Source organism: Drosophila melanogaster, chromosome X (genome assembly GCF_000001215.4).
Source record: "Drosophila melanogaster chromosome X".
In the NCBI taxonomy this organism is placed as follows: domain Eukaryota; kingdom Metazoa; phylum Arthropoda; class Insecta; order Diptera; family Drosophilidae; genus Drosophila; species Drosophila melanogaster.
The window spans coordinates 16,752,163-16,772,943 of NC_004354.4; the positions used below are offsets into that span (position 1 = coordinate 16,752,163).

At 41.8% G+C, this 20,781-nt stretch overlaps 1 protein-coding gene across 4 annotated transcripts in view; it reads right to left on the reverse strand.

The window, feature by feature from the left end:
- Positions 1-26: 26 nt before the first annotated feature.
- Positions 27-20,781, reverse strand: part of if (inflated) — a 31,246-nt gene continuing 10,491 nt past the window's right edge. For 3 of the 4 annotated variants that reach the window (NM_078654.2, NM_001169306.2, NM_001169307.1), the window contains exons 3-12: positions 19,403-19,533; positions 17,691-17,788; positions 12,323-12,449; positions 8,786-8,847; positions 8,169-8,217; positions 6,352-6,426; positions 3,675-4,953; positions 3,360-3,603; positions 1,473-3,302; positions 27-1,392 (exon numbers count right to left, since the gene is read on the reverse strand). In NM_078654.2, the coding sequence (NP_523378.2) occupies positions 1,303-1,392; positions 1,473-3,302; positions 3,360-3,603; positions 3,675-4,953; positions 6,352-6,426; positions 8,169-8,217; positions 8,786-8,847; positions 12,323-12,449; positions 17,691-17,788; positions 19,403-19,533 (3,985 nt within the window). In that variant the 3' untranslated portion in view covers positions 27-1,302. The remainder of the gene's footprint in view (positions 1,393-1,472; positions 3,303-3,359; positions 3,604-3,674; positions 4,954-6,351; positions 6,427-8,168; positions 8,218-8,785; positions 8,848-12,322; positions 12,450-17,690; positions 17,789-19,402; positions 19,534-20,781) is intronic. The other variant, NM_167544.2, reaches the window with a different exon arrangement.

Sequence of the window (20,781 nt, forward strand, 5' to 3'; positions counted from 1 at the left end):
TAAAAGGCACACACTTCTTTAATTTTACAACTCGACCGTCATTTTTATTTATATTTTTATGGTAAATCATTAAATTTAATACAGAAATTAGCAAAAAAAAATAAAGGACAGTCAATCATTATTCATGACACGCATTAATAAGTACAGTTAATAAATTAAACAGTAGCGTATAATTGAACTAAACTAACTGTGAGCAGCGGGCGAGACTAATTTTTAGTATGGGTTTTACGTGGTACAGACAGGGGTTTTATTTCGAGAGTACACTGCAAGAAGTCGGTCAGCGCTTCTCCCACTGTAATTTGGAAATAAATGCAATATTAATTTAAATATATAACGATTCAACTGTTCTCCATCTACGCTTTGCATTTTGTTTTTGATTTTTAGTATTTACACAGAGTTTACATTCAAGAATTACATAGATTATTTAATAATTTTTTTAATGTTTTTAATAATTTCTTTTGCATTTTTCAACACATTTTGGCGTTGTAACTTTTCCTCCGACCGGCAAACTTTGAGTTTGGCAAACAATTGTCCATAAATGGGCCTTGCACTAGGCAAACGCCGAATAATTTTAAGCGATTTAAAAAAAATTACAGTAGCACCTAATAAGTGTGGATTTTCTCTGTATTATTTTCCATGCCTGGGCTGCTGGGGGCGTGGCAGTATTGGGCAGCTATCGGCTCTACATTCTCCCCTCTTTCTCGATTCAGAACTTATAACATCGATATTTCCATATTGGCTATCACTCACATTCAATCAGTGTTCATTCATTCAGTCATTCAACTGACTCATTCACTCACTTAGCCTAGGTTCCTTTCGACTTCTTCAATTCGCTTCCTTAGTACAGATTAATATAGCACTTGCGTAACTTTCCTCGAAATTGTTGCAAAGAACAAAAACACAAAAGTCAAAAAATTATAAAAAAAAAAAAATGTGTGTGTCTGTTAAAGTTAAAAAACCTTTACGCATTAGAAAGTTCTTCATGTCGTGACTAGGCAAGTTTAAATGTGTTGTTTTCTAACAATGTTCTCCATCGTGTTTTCCAAGCAGCAGGCTGATCCCCCCAAAATATTAATATCTATATAGAGGGGATTATGCACTTGCACCTCCCGTGTCGACATCGCATGGTTTAAAACTCGACTAAGAGCTCGATTTTAGTACGTCTTAGAGCCGTTTCGTTGTTTTTAGTACGTTTTGGTTTGGTTTTAGTGCGATGTTAGAGATATTTCGTGGCTATGTTAGTTCTCTTGCTACGATCGCTGCCTTTGCTAAACTGGAGGACCTGCAGGACATCCTGGCACTCTACAGGTGCTCGTCGCCGTGGTATCCATTCCTCAGTGGCTGCCGCTCCTGCGAGTGATCCGTTGGCCGGTTGCGGTTAAAGAAGCCGCACTGTAGGGTTAAAGGAATGAGATATATTTGATTAAACACATCCATACCGGAATCACCGAGAGAAAGGGTTAACAACTCACCTTGTAGAGCAGCCAGACGAGCAGCAGGAAGATGAGGGCTCCGGCACAGGCGGCCAGTACGACGACCCACAGAGGCACCACATCGGGCACCTGAAGCGGTTCCGGTTCCGCCTTGTAGAAGATCTCGTGCGTCTTCACAATGGCATCCTTCGGCGCTCCAATGAAGGGCAGCAGTGTGACATTGGCCACCGCCAGGGTGGACACATTGAGTGGCACGTTGGAGGCCAGCTTCTCCATCGTCTTGGCCACCATGCGTGCACGGATGGCCACAAAGGCGGCGTCGCCGTCCTCGGTGCCTAGATTTGTGACCACGCAGCGGATGCTCTTACACCTGGCCGACTGGCATGGTGAGTTCAGGTCGATCTGTAGCGGCTTCTCCGTTGCCCCATCCTTATCGTTGGACCTCCGCAGGCGGCGTGTGCCGGAACTGGAACTGGAGCTACTGCTGCTGCTCCAGTGTCCAGGCGTTGCCTGCTGCAGGTTATCCTCGTCGTAGAAGTCCTCATTCTCGCGGCCATAGTAGGGCTTGCTGCCAGAGGAGTAGGTAACATGGTGGGTCTGATAGCCACCTGGTTGGCCACTGTACTGCGTCTGTCCCTGGTAGGAAGTCTGTCCCTGGAAGCCCGGATTACGTGCCTGGAACTGGGCCTGATTTTGTCCCTGGTAATGTCCCTGGTTGGCATTGGCCTGGAACTGACCCTGGCTTTGGCCCAGACTCTGGCTGGGATTCTGATATTGACCCTGACTCCTGTACAGCTCGTTGTCCACATTGCCTCGGTTTAGGGTGCCCAAATCGAGAGTACCGGTATGGAAATTGTTGTTACGGCCACCAAATTGCGATTTGTCGTTAAAGGTAACCGGAGATCCAAGGCCAGATCCTCCGGAACCGGCTAAAAGTAGTTGCTGATGCTGCTGCTGCTGCTGCGCTGGCCAAGATCGGTAGTTGGAAGAGGAGGAGCTGCTCGTGTGCTGAACTGGTCCGGCCATCTGGATGTGACCCTGTGTGCTGTGTCCACGCAGTTGGGCCGATGGAGCACCCGAACCGGAGGAAGAGCTGCTGGTGGAGTAGGTAGTGAAGCTGGTCTGATTAACTTGTGGTTCCTGGACCGCCTGACTGGCGCGATCGCGGTGCACGAAGGATGCATCTCCAAGCGCCTCCAATGTGTCCTCCTGCCGCCGTTGCTCCACTTGTTTGGGACTTAATTTGTCACCCGCATCGGTGCTATTGCTGACCAAGACTCCTCGAACGAAACCTTCACCGCGAGCCTTCTCGATGTGAACGCTGGCACCGCCGGATGACGAGGAGCTAGACGATTGGCCAGAGACCTGGGCCGAATTCCAAATGGCGCCCTGGGCCTGCAGATAGGACTTCTTTACCAGCTTCTCGTCCAGCAGCAGATTGTACTCATTGAATGCCACATCGTCGCACTGGATCTTGCCCCCGGTTTCTGGTTGATTCAACAGGTACATTAGCGGATCCCCGACGATTGTCTCGTAGGGCAGATGGATGAAGACCTCCGCCTCCTCGATGATTGAGGGACGATTGTTGCGGATCTCGTAGATGTGCACCACCTGAGGTCCAATATCGTCCTCCTTGGTGGCATTCTCCAACTCTTTGTAGTCGTCGGCCTTGTACAGCTGGTAGTCTGGCAGGGAGGTGCCCTTGATGTCCAGATCCGTGTCCACCCAGATACCCACGCTTTGGCGGATCTTGTTGTCGTATTCGGAGCCGGGTTTCTCCAAGTTCGTCGAATTTGCCTCCCAGTAGAAGTCGTAGCTGGACGAGCTACCATACTTCTCCTCCGGCACCAAACTGATCTTGAAGTGTGCCTACAAAGAATATAAAGATTTGCTTTGGCTCTTCTGTTTAAGCAATAACAAACTTACAATCTTGCCAGACTCTAACGGGTTTCCAATATCGCACTTGAGTGTGTGGTTGTTCTCCGGAGTGGGCGGCGAGCACGTGATGGGCGTGTCCTTCTTCTCGCCAAGCTGCTGCAGCTTCCTGAACTGCAGATCCGGCGGGGTGACCATGTAGAAGGCAGCCTCGAAGGCATCCTCATTGGTGTTCGAGATAAAGACCTCGATGACCAGAGGTTCGGGTGAGCCAAACAGATACTTGTCCACAGTGCTGTTCCATAAACAATAGATAGATATATTACTATCCAGTACATCTGGAGGAGATTATACCCCTTGACTTACCTGACTTTCAGCTTGAGATCTGGCTCGCAAATATTGTCGGGCCCACAGTTCTTCTGAATGTTGATGGCATCCCGCAGGACGATCTCGCGGTTCTGATCAATAACCGGCTCAAGGATGCTCCTCCTATGACGAACCATCGGGTCCAAGGGACGACTACTGCGCAGATTGTAGCGGGCTTCCACTTCCAGAGGCGTCAACTTATCCTGCACCTTGTCCAGCAGATAGACGGTCTCGTTCAGGCAATACTTCTGGCCATAGTTCAAGCGGATCGTCTGATTCCTGATGTTCTTGCCCTCATCCCTCAGGAAGAACATGCGAGGATTGAGCAACTTTTTGGCATCCAGAAGCCAGGACACATCGAAGTCCAGTTGCTCGGGCAGATAGCGACCCGTGTAGCTCCAGCAGGTGGTCAGTAGCATGCATGGCACCTTCTTGTGATCCCTGACCAGCTGACAGCTCCTGTCGTCCAGACTGATCAGCTTCGAGTTGCTGGCGAAACTGGTTTCGGCATTAACAGCGGCCACAGGTCGCGACTTAAAGATGAACACCTGGTCGGAGCTGTAGGCGCCCACGGCGAGATCTGGATAGGTATTGCCGTCCATGTCCAGACCGCCGGACAAGGCGAAGCCAAATGTTCGCGGATAGGGAGCTCCCTCCACCAACTGCTCGGACTTAATGATCTGCGACGGTTTGGCCAGTGGACCCATCGGCGAGCCATGGAAGATATAGACCACTCCACGACCCTCGGGTCCATCGTAGGGGGCACCAACGGCGAAGTCTCCATAGCCATCGCCATTCACATCGCCCAAGGTGGTCAGGGCCAAGCCGAATCTACCCTTGCTGTGGTAGCCATCGCGAATGTGCTCCGTCGTCCAACGCTTCTCCTCGGTGGGACCGCCCTGCAGCAGGATGTACACCCTGCCCACATCGTATTTGCCCTCCACGTTGTCGGGATCCGTGTACATGGGAGCACCGATAAGCAGATCGTCCAGGCCGTCGCCATCCACATCGCTGGTGGCCAAGGAATAGCCAAAGTATTCGCCAATCTGGCGACCCGTGATATTAAAGATGTTCGCCATGTTCCAGCGATTAACGACGATCCTTCCCACGAGATTACCACCGCGGGGCATTCCAATGGCCACATCCTCGCTGCGATCGCCATCGAAATCACCGGTGACCATCGAGTAGCCCAAATAGGAGTCATCGTTCACCGAGGCACTCTCCGAAGTGGAGAACACTTGGTTCTCCGGCCTGGTCACATCGTGGGAGCTGGCCATACCTGTGAATCAGCGGAAAATACACCGGTTATTGACCGAGAAAGATAGCTCTCTATATCTCTGGTGTTTTAAGGTGAGTTTGTTTCGCCTCAGTTGCGGTCAAAATAATAGAATATTAACTTTTTGTACATTTTATATCTAAAGGTGCTAATTTTGTTTTTTTTTTCGTTTCGTTATCTTTTATCTACCATCATATGCTAGTTTTGTGACCGCAACTGTTGGCGCTTAATGACTATGGGCATGCTGGGCAAGAACAAACAACGAGATCAACGATGATGGGCACATGGTAAGATGGCACATGGAACTTTTTTTTTGTAACTACTCCCAGCCAAGGAAGCCACAACAACAATTACCACAAGATACTACGCTACGGTTTTGGATGATTACGTGTGTATGTGTGTGATAACAGGGGGCACTACGAACAGTAACATGCCTGGAGAACGTGCTGAGATTAAGGTTAGTTAGCATTCCCAGTTAGTACAGTCAAGACCAGATATAAGCAACATGCACTACAACTATAAGCTAAGCGGGTTTTGGGCTAAACAGAAGGGACGGTACCAAGTCAGGCAACAAGAGAAATAATATGTATTTAATTAGGACTTCTTAAATATATAATTTATAATATTTCCAGCACTGGAAGTAGTAATATCTTTCACTTTCAGTTTTTAGAAATCATTTACTTTAAACTCTTTACCAAAGAATCGAACCTATCAGTTTTAAATATGTATTGCATACTTTCAGACATCTTTTAAATGAATATTCTATTATGACGACTGTCTCTTTTTGCCGTTCCATGACTCCTTTGCCAGCCCTTTAGGAAAAACCCATTGTTAGGCGAAAGAGAAATTATTTTCTTACTAAACTTTATTATTTAACTTAAACAGTTACATAATTAAAAAGAACTTCTCTTTCGCCTAATTTTCCCAAAAAGAGTAAAGCTGTTTAGGCAAAAACCATTTAAGCAGATTTCAGCAAAGCGACAGGTACTATAAGTATATTTTTTGAACCTATGGAACCACAGATATTAATAAGCCAAGCTTTCTTCTAGCGACTTCTATTGCAAACCATCGCACAAATCTATAGAGTTTGCTTTATTTCGATGGATTGCCAAGATGGTTTTCTTATACGGATGATTGATGTGTTGGATAGAGCTTTCATGAGGTTGATATGGTATTTTATTTTTAATTATCAGACACCGTTAATGATACTCCCATTGGAGTTTTGTGTGTGAACGGGTGTTGGTGTTTGTTGTGTTTAGGTACTTTTTTTTTTTTGAGCTGGGTTAATGTTCGTAGGTACAGTTTCGGTTGAGTTTTGAGGCAGTGAGTGAGAAGCATAGTTGCTGTTTGTATTTTTGGTTTGTTTTATTTTTTATTTTTTGGCATTTTTATTATTATTACCTCCAGTGCCGAAGGGCTGATAAAGAGGCGGCTTAAATGGAAACTTGGCATCGGGCGGTATCGAGTAGGTTTGTCCTTTTTAATGGTTTTTGTTTTCGGTATATCGGGAGTTTTTTAAAAATTTTTTTATTTTTTTGATTGGGATTCGATAGTGGTTTACGGGTTCGGGTGATCGAGTGGTGCGGTTCGGTTTTTTTTTTTTTTTTTTGGGAATCGGTACAGAATGCATTTCGCATTTTTCATATCAATTTCGGTACAAAATCGCATGCATTTTGACCCGACACACGGGAGATTGATTGAGTGTAGAGTGAGACAGAAGGTGGAGGAAGGAGCAAAAAATATAAAGAGAAAGAGAGAACATAATTTTGATTAATCAGATCAGGAAGAATATGACGCGTTATACGGTACAGGTACAGGTACAGTTATAGTTACAGTTATAGATACGATTACAGTTACAGTTACAGTAGAAATCGTGTATCAAATACGGTACAGTAAATGCAGCTAACTTCTATTGGGTTAAGTATACATACATTAAATTACGATTAACAATAATACGATATACGGTTATAATGCTGACTCCTGCTGTCGAGTTGTAGATGATATCGGAGTTAGCAAAGTAATTTTAAAGTACCTTGAGACGGTACATGGGTACAATTTCGAACGGTACAATCTTGTTAGCTTCTAGAAGCGACAACGGTGCGACGTTAGGCCAATTGGGGTTAAACGAATTGAAGGACAACAACTCGACAACACAATATATGTACATATATGAATGTACGTCACAAAACTTAGGTAACTTTAATTGTTTGATAAGTGTGCACTTAATAATTCTACCTAAAGCAAACCAATTGATTGGCATTTTGCCAAACATACTAAAACTGTAGTACATTTTTTCCAAAATATATTGGTATATGCACACTTATCGTTTCTTAGAAACACATTTTATAAGCCAGACAATTTTATAAAAAAGTTACAGTTTCATAAAATATTGCACTGACTTATAATAAATAAGTTTTTAATATCTAGCTAAGGATATTTTATCGACTAGAGGACACTACAATGCGACATGCACTTTAGACACATCCTAGATACATCTAAATTTGGCATTCCATCTTCTACAGATGCACATTTGATTTAGCCCGCTTTAATCTACGGATCGAGTGTTAGAGACTGGAGAACCATAAGTTCCGTTTGGAAAATGGGTATTACGGTACAAACATATAGCTAGAACCATATTATTTGTATAGTATCTATGTATTTATTTTCATATCTCTGTGAAAGTTACTTAGGTTACGGAACTGTCTAACATATAAAATTAAAAACACACGAAGGAGAAAGAGTAAGACAAACTAAACTAGGGACTACTATGTTAATGCAATCACTTTGATTTTATACATCGGAAGGCAATCAAAATTCAATACGTTTGTGGGGAAGGACGAAGACAAATTCAATACTTTTGTGGGGAAGGACGAAGACAAATGCTAAATGATAACGGGGATAACGAAATTCAAATTTCAAACCAGACTACGTGTGTTTTTTTGGGTGTGTGTGTGTGTGTTCGTGTTTTGGGATCATCTAGAGGAGTTTAAGGATATTACTTATAGTTCTAGCTATGTCTAAATACATTGGATCAATTTCGGTAGCCTCATTGAGACACGAGATACTAAAAAAAATAGCAGCAACATCAAAATACATACAGTAAAGTAACTCGTCTCAAGAGACAAAAGGTATTGAGGTACGGATAAATAAATAAGTAAATAAATAAATAAGAAGTAGAACAACGGTACACGAAACATGTGGGAAAAACGTGCACTTACCTTGCCAATACCAACTGCCAGGTGCGCCAATGAACAGACGCGAGCCATTCTGCAACGGGAGAAAAGAGGTTACAAATATGTATATCCACATATATAGCTAGTGTGTATGTGTGTGTGTGTGTGCATAATAGTCAAATCGAATGCTGGGGATGCAATTGTGAATGCAAATGTTATGCCACGATCCCAACGAGGTGCCAACTAAACGTGCCCACGTCCGACCATCCGTCTGTCTTATCCGTATCATTCCATGCATATAATAACTCAATGAAACCCAAAAAATAAGAGAGAAAAAGGGGAACGCTGAAAAGATCTAGAGATCGGAATTGGGCAACTACGAATTTGAGATACTCTTGAAATTATTTGAAACTCAACTAAAGATTTGTCTCAAATTAATCAATATGCTATTGAAATAACCTAGGAAGGTGTCTTAATTTATGCAACATTATATTTTCAACTTTTAGACACCTATAATGAAATGTTTATAATTTTTTAATGAAATTTTTAATATTCTAGTTCTGGTCGGTGAAACACTATTGTATAAATCTTCCTTCGAGCATGGATAAGTATCCCCACAGTTCTTTGATAGGCTGTTCAGTTCATACCCATTGAATACTTACCCCGTTGATCGCTGCACTGAATCCAGCCTGACACGAGCCCTGGCGATGATAACCCCAGTTGTCTGCAACGAAAGATGGAAATGCATCGCATAAGTGAGTGATTGGGCAAAAAAAAAAAAAAAAAAAAACTGGGAAGCTGGGGCCAGGGGAATGCCAGTCACACGCAGTTGACCATTTAGGCATCGTGCGATTTCATCATAAATGTTCGCAGGGCCACGGGGCTTTTTTTCCGAAAAAGGGGAACGGTGTGTGGGACAATAAATTGCAAATAATTACCGATGCAATGCAATAAATTGCGCTGCTATTTGTCAGACGCTGGACGAGAGTTGGACGAGCGAGTTGGAACAACATAAAAGGATTAGAGCGCGCCTTTGGGGCAAGATCTTTGCCTGCCACAGCGATGGACATTGAAATGAAAATACAACAATGAAGGCAGCAGCCCCAACTGCCGAGCGGCAAACAAAAAGATCAAGACGAGGCCCAAAGTGAAGACGGCATCCGCACACATATACACATCCCCACATGCACAGTCACACATCCTTTTGTTGGCCCCGCCTTTTGTTTGTTTGTTTGTTTGTCCGGCAAAGTGTCTGGCGAATGTTGCCTTGCTACCAAATACGAAATCACGTAACATCAGCAAAAAGCTCAACAAGAAATAAGACGGCCGGAAGTCGAGTGCTAGGATACCCTATTGCAATGCCATCATGGTAGTTGCACAATTCAAAACTTGTGGCGCCCACGGGTGGGCATTTCACTAGGTCGCCCAATGGTGAACTTTTCCTTCAATATAAGCTCTTAAAACAGGATTTTATTTCATTTGCTTTCCATTCCCTTGTCAAATTAGTAATATCCTGCATTTTGGGAAGGGTATTTCTCGCAACACCAACAACTTGATGTCGCATGCTCGGATAAAAGCCTCCAGCTAAAAAGGGGAGCTGGTAAGGGGGAGCCATGGAGCAAAAACAACAGAGAAATCAACAGGCAGATCGTGCGTTTGATCAAATTAAACGATAACAATTTGTCTCGAAGTGTTTCAATTTGAGCTCAGCGACAGCAGCGACGGCAGCAACATGTTGCTGCTGGCACCGGCAATCGCATAAGTCAACTCTTTTACCTCGTCTTTTTTTTTTGTATTTTGTTTTTTTTTTTTTTTTTTGTACAATCGTAACGCACACAGGTCCTCGTACGTGAGCATACCCATGGCATTGTCTTGGCAGTTGTAGTAATTCCCATAATAAAATCGCCCCGTCTTGAATTACAATTAGTTTTTAGCAAGGGCACGCCGAGAACTCCGCTCCTTTGCCGACATTTCAACTTGGCTTGGTCACTCCACTCAACTCGATTCGATTCGATTGTTTTGTACTTTGATTTACCCCTCTTGTCGTATTGCTGGCCCTGTGTTTCCTTTAACTATTTAGTTTGGCATTTTGTGCGTTAAGTTGGTATTTATTGCTTTCAGTGATGTCGGAATGTGCTTAACCGACTGTCAGGATGAGTTGCTGCTGCTGCTGCTGATGTTGCTGCTAATCATTTCACAACAACAGCATTAATAACGCAACAAAAAGGCCACTGGGAATCGAGTTGGCCCATTCGCGTGTGTTTAGAATCTATAAATTGCCCTTGGATGGGCCATATTGACCGCGGATTGAGCAATCGCCTCATGTGAGTTCATGCAACTGGTTCAGAGAAATATAGCTAATAAGGTGATAAAAAAATTAAAAAAAAAAAAAAACAAAAGCAAAACTATAAAACATTCTCCAAACTGCTATAATGTGGGCTTAAAGTTAGGTTTATATCGCTCTATAAAGACACTTTTAAGCTTGAGAAATTCTAGGTCAATGTGAATTATATTTAGCTTTTCTCACAGAGCACAGCGAATAATATTTTGTATTTTTTTGATTTAAACTTGATTTCTCGAAAGTGAATATCACACAAAACGTGTTCGATAAGCAGTTGTTAAACATTAGTATTCTATGGACCAAGTATATGGAAATGAAATATTTTTCTGAATGAATCAGTTTACTACAGCCACCTCAATTGACTCAGAGTTTGAACCCAAATGCAGTATACTTTGCACTCACATTCTTGGCCATTCCACGAACCACCCCAAGTAAATAAGCCATAAAGCTGAAAATTTAAATAAGCATAGCAATTCTTTCGTATGATAAACTAGTTCAAGAGTCACAACCCCGACTAATGGCCATATGCTAGCCCTCATATAGAAAGACTCATACGTAAACACACACACAGGTACATACATATATACGGATATAGCTCCTTAAAAATCCGAAAGATATATGTGCATATATATATATATATATACACGCCAGTTGAATGCTTTGCATCTGCGAGGCACTGCTAAAAATAATCACACCTCATCGAAACTTTGCGGAGGAGGAGGACGCGAATGCCCCATGTGTGTGCTGGCACATGTATGTATGTATCTACATATATGCCCATTTATATAGACCTAGATATAGTCGGTAAAGTCGGATAATGCGATGACTAACCAAACAAATTTGGCAGGCTGTCCCAAAAATCAACGGGAAGAAAAAGCGTACAAAAAAAAATAATAAAAACAGAATAAAATAGAAAGGCAGGGAAAGTAAATGTGAGATAAAAGCCAGAAAAACAAATGCATCAGAACGAATGAAATAAAACTACAAAATATCGTATCAAATATTTTTAGATTTTTTCAAACACCGCACTACAGAACTACACAGAATGCATATGTTTTTTCAAAGTTTTCGACGGTGCGCATTTGTCGGCTGTCAAGTCGCATAAATCTTTCAGTCCATCCAGATGGGTGGTAGATGGGTGGGGATTTTCTGGGTTGCAAAGGTTTACGATTCCGATCTGCTGTTGCTGTTTATGCCTCTAAATGACGTCAAATTAGTCGCTTAGGGCTAAGTTGTGTTCGAAAAATGAGCGAACATCAAAAACTTCACTTTCGAAAACAGCTGCATTCCTAAAAGAAGCGATCATTCGCCCACGAATCGAATAATAAACTTTGTAATCCAAACATTCAAAGTCTTTTTAAAATTCTTTTGAAGTTATCGGACTATGGATTAACTTGTCTTGGTTCTTGTACTTTTTTTTTAAATATTCATATTAATATTTAAGATATTTGAACTTTCTGCAGTAAAGCACACATAGTTGTGGAAAGTCTTTAAAAAATATTTGAATAACTAAACAAAATCTACTTAAATCGACTCATATGCTGCAGCATGTTCCAGCCAACTAAATTGTGGCCAAAGTGATTGTCGTTCACTCTTGACGTTTTTTCACTTTCCCCAAAGTTGCCGTTATTCGATACGCTCGAGTATTACCGAAAAAACAAAAAAAAAATAATAATAAAGCTTACTACAAGAAATTGAAGCAACAAAAGCCGAAAGAATGCCGGAGACTGACAGTTTGAATTTCGCTTTTCAAGGGATTCCCTGCCGCTCGAATTACAGAATCACACCGAATCGCCGGCCGAATTAGGCCCATTGGTGTGGGTTAATGTTAATCCCTGTCCCGCTGATCGATACTCACTTGTCCGGCAGGGGGAGACCTCGTAGAACTCCTCGAAGTTGTGCGAGGTGAAGCAGGTGCCCACGGGATCAATGCGGAACGCCCTCGATGGCGTCATCGTGTGGAAGACATAGCGCGGTGCACAGGCCTGCAATGGGAAATGGGGAAAATCATTGTAGATGGAGTACATAACACGGCGAGAAATCAATGGCGATTAATACCTAAGTGTAACTGTTTATTACATATGTATACATAAATACTGACTACATTTATTCATTAAGTGTTACAACTTCAAGTGCCAAGCCTAATTGTATTAATTGTATAGTTATCTTAACTTATGATTTTGGATAGCTTTTTAAATCCCTTAACTTTCTATGCAGCTTCAATTGCATAATATTTTTTATATATAATTTTTTATATTTTTGCTATTATTTTTTTTTTTCGGTGCAGCTGAAGGAGGGGGGGGGGGGGCATGAAGGCATGGAAATTATTTGGTGAAGATGTGAGACAATGGCAGGCCATGGCAGAAACGGCAAAGGCATGGAGTGGCGGCCCTCCTAAAATGGCCAAAGCGAATTAACAGAACCCATATCCCCCAGGCACAGTGGGACCAAAGTCCTAAAAAAGGAACTTTAATTCTTCGACAAATGTACAAGAATTATAGGAACTTTTAGATATGTACTGTTTTATAAAACGAATATTAATATTGAAGCATTCAAATCACATTCTGCATAAGTGTTTCTTTTTGGTTTGTATTTTTTCATTCTCACTTTTTTCCCAGGCATTGGACACACTGTGCTTGGGAAGTGAGTTAACCTCGTCGCATTGGATCGCTTCGCATCCCAGCCGATCTGTGTGTTTATATAGTTTTATAATGTATAAATGGCTGGCAGTTGGACATAAAACACGCACGAGACTCGAGGTCTCAGCCATCTCTGTCTCAGTGCCATTCCAAATATGGTCAGCGGTTTGCTGAGTTTGTGGCATGGGGCATGAGGCATGAGGCATTGAGTATGGGGCAGGAACAGCCAGTAAAGTCGGAGGCAGAAGGCAGGAGGCATCAACATCAGCGTCAAGATCTTAGGCCTGGCCATTGTCTCCGCAGTGCAATTACTTTTACAAATTTATACATATTGTGCCATTTATGGCAACCAGTGGCTCTCTCTGTATCTGTCGCTTTTCCGCCCATCCAACGGCCACCAGCCACCTCCTCCAACCTACTCCATCCTCCTCCTCCTTTTGGCAACTCTGACATAAACTCAAAATGACGCGCTATCGCCAAAAATGCATGCTGATCGGATATCGGATGGTAGCGGAGCGGAGGGGCCAAACCATTCAAATGCCCCATTGAATCACAAATCTATGGGCCAGGCCATATTATGCAAGCAGGCGCAGAAACGGGCAACCAAGATAAAATATCGCAAGCAAAAAAAAATCACAGTCCAGCTAAGCCTACACTTGAGGAAAGTTAAGTCATATTTATAGAAAATTCCAATAACTCCAAAGCCAGAAGAAAATATTGTAATAGTTTTCCACCCACAGTACAACAGAAGCGTTATAATTCTCAAGTTCATTTTCAGGAAACAACAAATAGGATTCGGCACAGACTAAAAGCTAGTGCTCATTCTAGTACCTGATTTTTTTTTTCCCAGTGTATGCATAAGAAATGGGTAAATAATAATAAAAACAAGACCCTGCAAGCTCAGCCAGACAATCGATTTGCCGCTGGGCACTCGGGGGAGCGTTGAACAATTCAATTGAAATTCCCAACAATTGCCCGCGTGGACCATTGTCCATGCCATGATCAATAAGTTAATAGCAATTTCCTATTAAAAACTTTATTATCAGTTGGCCGGCAGACAGATTCTTTGGCTAACTGAGCGGCCCCAAAAACACAGTTTGCAGTTCGCGGTAAAATAGTTAGATATGCAAATGAGGAGCGGCCGGTGGAGAATATGGATACCGAATGGTCCGAACAGGTCCCAAGTTGCTCTTCATCCCGAGCATTGAAATCAAAAATTATGGTTATGAATATGGGTTTTGGCCAAGAGTGTGTATAAGAAATCGCTACCATTTCCAGATGCCTTATTTATGACCGAGTCGTTTTAAACTATGGCAAGAAAGTTGGCTACGAAGTTCGTTTATTGCACTTCGAATAAGTGTTATACCATTTTGTGAAAACATTAAGCCTTTTTTTTTATAGATTTTCGACCAGTGTTCATATTTAACTTGGTAAATATTGGTATACATTTTCAGCGGTGACCCCAAAAGCTGGTTAATAAACACTTTAAGCGAATGATTTACAAATCAAACACAGCGAGATGTAACTCCGTCGATTTTAAAAGTATTAATAAAATTGGGTCACCATTAATTGCGGTGAATTTGGGCCAAGGATCAGGCAACAATTGGATGCTGTAGCCCAAAAAAAGATATATATATCGTTTGGTATGAGATCACACTCCGATTGTGGCCCCAATCAACAACTTGTCGCCGAGTGGGCGGGGTGGCCATCGCCATCGCCATCGCCACCGCCACCGCCCACAATGGCCATGATCCGCAATCAGCGGCGCAGCAACACCAAGGTGACATCACTGTGAACTCACTCGCATCGCTGCGTCTCGCTCTCTCCGCCCATATAGCCGTCTCTTTCGCGGTTGCCCTCGCCCGGGGGCATGTGCCGCATGTCGTGCGGTCTCGTTTTGCTACGTTTTTTTAGATTCTGCATACCCAGTGATCGAAAATGGGTGGGTGGGCGTATACATGGGCTAGTCAGGTGTTATCATTAAATATAAGTGTCTAAAAGTATGCAGTGAAAAGTTTGATTCCTTTAGAATGCACCCATTGGGCTGTCTAATAAAAGAAACCTTTTTTAGACATTTTAGCCAGTAGAATATGCTACAGAGAGCAGTTAGTTATTGCCAAATATATTTATAAATAATTAAAATATACATGGGTAGAACAACACGGTTAGGTAAATGGAAGTCGGCTTCCAGTTCACCATTTCCTGCAGGGATGCTGTTTGGTTTGCAGTGCTTCGATTGCGACATGATCATCGACACGATCTGCGAAATTGCAGCGCTATTGAACTCCAATATGGCCAGGGCACTCGCACACAGATATAAATCGGTACTATATACTGTGTGCGGGGACTTGGGGTTCAGAGGATCCACAGATCGAAGCTGCCTTGGGCCTAGCCGATTTGGCATCTGCATCTGACTTCGGTGGCCCCCAGATATTCTTGGGCATTCGCAATGGTAACGTCTGCATGTCGACCATGTCAAACGTGTTGACTTTTGACTTCAGTTGTTTTCTTTTTTTTTTTTCTTCCCACAACAAACAGGAAGAACCGACGGCGTCTGCAAAAGTGCAGTTTAATGTCTCAAAAATTTATCGTTGGCGTTTTGGTATGCACTCTGCTCCAAACATGGGCAATAAACCACATGAACAAAAAAAAAAATCGGGCGCAAAAAAAACAAAAGCCCAAATACAGACAGAGACCTCAAAACTACTAAAAAAAACCCAGCGAAAAGAAAGCTCAAACAAAAGCCAAACACAAAAATCGTTCAAAATATGTTAAGCTGCTGAGGAAATAAGCCGGGAACACGACAAAACAATTTGGTTTTAAAGAATGGAATTGGTAATGGAAACGGTTGACATGCCCAAAAAAAATGAGCCAGGCTAAAGGTCACTTCGAGGTACTTGATATTTGTCTTAATGGAAGGTAACAAGGTATCTTAAATATGCTATATACATGAAACTAAGATTGCAAATTAAATTAACAAAATACATTATTAAAGCTGCCTGATGATATAATTCCTGGACAGCGACTGATGTAATGCGTTCGATGGATTGTGATGTGGCTCAGTAATACGGCGGGGCACTTGGGTTAGCGAAAACCAATCGATGGATGACCTGCTCGCTCATCATCCGGTTAATGGGCGTCGTTTGAAGGCCATTTCCAGTCGCAGTCCCAGTCCTAGACCCAGTTCCCAAGTTTCCAGGTTCGCATATACCATTTCCCATTTGGCGGAAGTGACCTGACCTGGCCGCAACAATAACAAGGGTAACAGAAATGGTGGAAACAAAGGGCGTACTGGCCATCAATGTTAACGGTTCTTGGTGCGCCAGGGCCAAAATCAAATGGGCCAAATCAAAGTTAATTGAGAACTAAAGTGAAAATCAAATGTTTATGCTGGGTGGGCGGTCAACAAGCGGCCAACAAAAGAAGCCAACGCCAACGCAATTAACAAAAGTTGCGAGACGTGGCGCACCTTAAAGAGTCCGAGCACCAAAAGCAGAAAAGCACACAAGCACTCTGGCACGAAAGCAACAAAGCGCACTTGCACAAACAGAAACTCCATAGAATGAAAACAATATTGATAAAAAATACAATATATATAAAAAAATATTGTATATAAAATACATATATACTATTTTATATTAAATAAATAAAAAAGAAATATTTTATAAGTATATAAATATAAATGGCTCCCAAAGCAGAAAAGCAGCATTGCACGAATGCTAAAAAGCAGACTTGCACAAATGAACAAATGTTATCAAAATGACTTGAAGATTTCTCACTGTGCAGCAACAAAGCACTGTATCTGTGCATTGGTATCTTATTATAGTTTTCCATCTGTCTTGGTCGTTTTTCTATTGTGGCTTACTTGACGCAATCCGCCGGTGAACCGCAGTGATGACAAAATCATAGAAATCGAAAACCAAAACCATAACCAATAAACCCCATTGAGAAGAACACAGTCTTCTTTCCGTAACACCCACTGATATCTAACGGCAGAGCGATAGACAGCCATAAAAAAAAAAACGTAATTTTCCTCAGAGATTTTCTTGGCACATGATGGAAATGGAAAAGGTGTCAGTTACGCGATGAGGTGGGCGAATGCCATCAATTCCCTTGCACTTTCAATGCAATTTGACATTTTAACGAGCTACGATGATGCCATCATCGGTGAACACTAAAATCAGACAGGGTTTTCCAGTGGTTTTCGTTTTTTTTTTTTTTTCTTTTCTCTTAGTTAGTACTCGTATATAGGTCGTCTTGTGGTCTGCGGAAAATGAAAGTATCTTCCAGCTTAGTCCTCACATTGACTCACTTTGTGTGCCCCATAAACCGGGGTTTTAATGGGCAATGATAGGAGTTATCTGTGGGTTATTAACTATTTTTAGGGCAAACCAAAAGGGCATTGAGTAATCGTAAAACTAAAAATAAAATCAATGACTTAAGGGGAGCTTTACAAAAAAAAAAAATGGAAAATAAAAGTATAACTGGATCTTATTGTCTACATAAATATTTAGTATCATTATCATCTTATGATTACCTTAGTGGTTAATATTATTTATTTATTATTTAATATTATTTCACACTCACCACAACCAAGTCGCTATCCCGACCGGTTGCCACAGTGGCGCCCAACCATTGATAGGATTTCCTGTCCACGACCTCCTTGTCCACATTGCGATTGTTGCCTGATATGAAAACGAGAAATTCATATTATTAACTTGTCAAATAAATAAAAAAAATTGCAGGGCAGCAATAAAAAAAAACGGCAGAAAAGATAATAAACCTAATTTTGAAATGTACAAAAGAAGCGGGTAAAGATTAAGATCTCTGAGGACAGCGAAAAACAAAGACGTTGAAATAATTCTGACAAAATGTGGACGGAAATGAACAATTTAGTGAAATTAATATGTATTTTAAAGGAGGGAGAAAGGCAAACTAATTAAGCTGCACTGCGAACACAAAACACTTGAGAACGACATGGATAATGATGATGGTCACTTCCTTTGTCACTGATTTATGACACAATCTCCAGGTTCTAACGTGAGGTGCTATACAAATGTACATATACATATACAAATTTCAAAGTGGGCTAAAACAATTATTATGGAGTGTACTGTACAATTACTATACAACTAATAAGGGCATAAAAGGCCCAGGAGTGAATCCATCAAAAATGGTAATTAAATGTGATGGATGGCTGAATGTGGTTGTTGGCTGCTGAAAAAAAAGGACATTTAGTCATATTAAGTATGCTATTTTTATAATGAATTATAATGGATCCATCAAATGATTCAACGGCATCTATGAATATTATGTTAAAGAATATATGTACAATCAGTCAAATTTCTCGGTACCTCAAACGAATCATTCATAACTAATTAAACATTAATCACGGAACAAACTAAAGCATTTCCTTCCGTTTTCTATATGAGTATTTAGTCATGAAGACAACGCATTGTGCGAAATGAGTGGTGAATAAGATCTAACAACTAATGGACGGCTGACAGATAGCCGGATGAATCACACAGAATCACTTTAGTAGATGAGCAAACCCAACGAACCTGCGAGCTGAATGAAGCACCTGTTGACTCCTTTTATTTTTGAATTTTTTTTTTTTAGCCACATTACGCATGAGTTTGAGCAGAGATTTATATATTATTTTAGCGATATGAACAGGGAGCTGGGGGTCTGTTAATTTATGGGGACACACCCCCCACGGTTCGCCAACATCCATTATCGAGTCTGCAGTCTGATGTGGCACGTGTCATAACTTTTACCCAAAGTGTTTACCATTTTGTGTTTTTTTTTTTTTCTTTTATTTGTTACTTTTTCCACCGATTTGCGTATATTTATGGCAGACAAACGCTGAGTGCAGAGAACTCAGCTAATGCGAAAAATATGCAAAAACATTGCGGCCACAGGAGGAAGTGGATGCGAGTAGTGGAGTTGATCGTTTCCGCTTTGTGCCGCGGATGTTCTGCTCCGCGGCAATTGTCTAAAAATATATTATTGCAATTTTGCATTTTTGCATTTTTCGCATTTACTTTTTAACATTTTTGCGCCACGGCATTCTTCGCATTTTGCATACTAAAAGGTTGCGCATGCGTGTAGGCCATAAATAAACTAATTGCGATTTCTGCTTCCCTGGCGCCAGTTTCTGGCGCGGATTGGCGCCAACTCCTGCGCTTAGGAACTCCCATCAGTGCTCAAGAGGTGCCAACAGACTCAGACTCGATCATGTTACCCCGGAATTAAAGTGCATATATATAAGAGTATATATATGCATGCGTTTTTCTTACCTTTGGAGTCGAATGGCACCAATTTGCAGTCGTCGTCGTTGAGGCTGCATTTGAAAACGCCTCCTGCCTCGGTCACGCCCTGTTGATAGCGGGAGGTGTCGAATTTGGGTGCTCCGACAATCAAACTGACACTGAAACGAAAGATATGGGTGTTAATGTTGGCCAGAGACTCGGAATAAGGTATATCCTTAAGCTTAAAGGAGGAATAAGTGCAAAAGTGGAGGCTACAGAAGGGAAACCGTATATCCTATAGTACATATATACATATATCTATTCTATCTATATATTCCATCTACATGTCCTATCTTTTAGAAGTGTTGTATATCAACATAGATATGAAGTCAATACTTCCTATTTTATAGATTACTAAACACACATAAACTATATAATCAATGTTGCTTTTGACTCAAGTGTTGTTTTCAATTGAAATTTGCAACACTTTGTCTGATCATCTGCTTAGAACTCGAACGCTGTTTTAAAGATCTTTCGTTGAGTTTCCGATGCTCCCACTTTAAACTTTATGCCATTCCTTTAACACATTTAATTGGACTCTTGAAATTCATTCCGTTTCATTCGAACCGATAAAACCTCCCTAGTGGCCATTTGGCAACCCTCCTAATGGGACAGCACCGCCCGCACCCTCGATCCCTCCATCATCATGGCTCTGGATTTCGGAGTGGTTCGGTGGTTTCTCGTGGTTCGGATGGTTCTGATGGTTCTACTAGTTCGTTCTCCTCCAGGGGCAGCAGTTCATCATGGCACGCACATTGACAGCTGTCATTAGCATTGAATGCGGAAGTGCGGCGAGCAGAAAGGAAAAGAATGGAAAAGGGTGCCCAGTGTTCGGCTTTAACCCTAGGGTGCACCAAATGGGTCTTCATTAAAATCGAGCATAATAAAACGGAAAGTGAATAAGTGCACTGGCATAATTTGGCCATCATTTGGAAGTCATTTACAGGAAAAAAAACACACATTTTCTCAGATAAATGCATCTGAAATGGGTTTTTACATTTTACAAAAATGGAAAGTCATTGTTTTATTATTTGATGAATATTTGACTTTTACTTTAATGCAATATTATTGTTCTTGGTATTTTAATTTCGTTACGCTTACTTACAAATTTCCACAACAAAAAATCACATATGTTAAGAAAGTATCTAAAGGGAACACATTTTTTTCGCAAGTGTAGCAAACTTTTACGGATGCTACAGACGGCACGCCGCAAACGGTCCAAATCAAACACTTGAGAGTTGATTAAACCACCCATTCACCGCCCCGCCCCCTTTTGCCACCCCCTTCGGGCGATCTGCCCCCTTATCGAGCGACCTGCGCGGCCCACATGCAACAATTTGATGCTTCACTAAAGCAAAAATGCCACA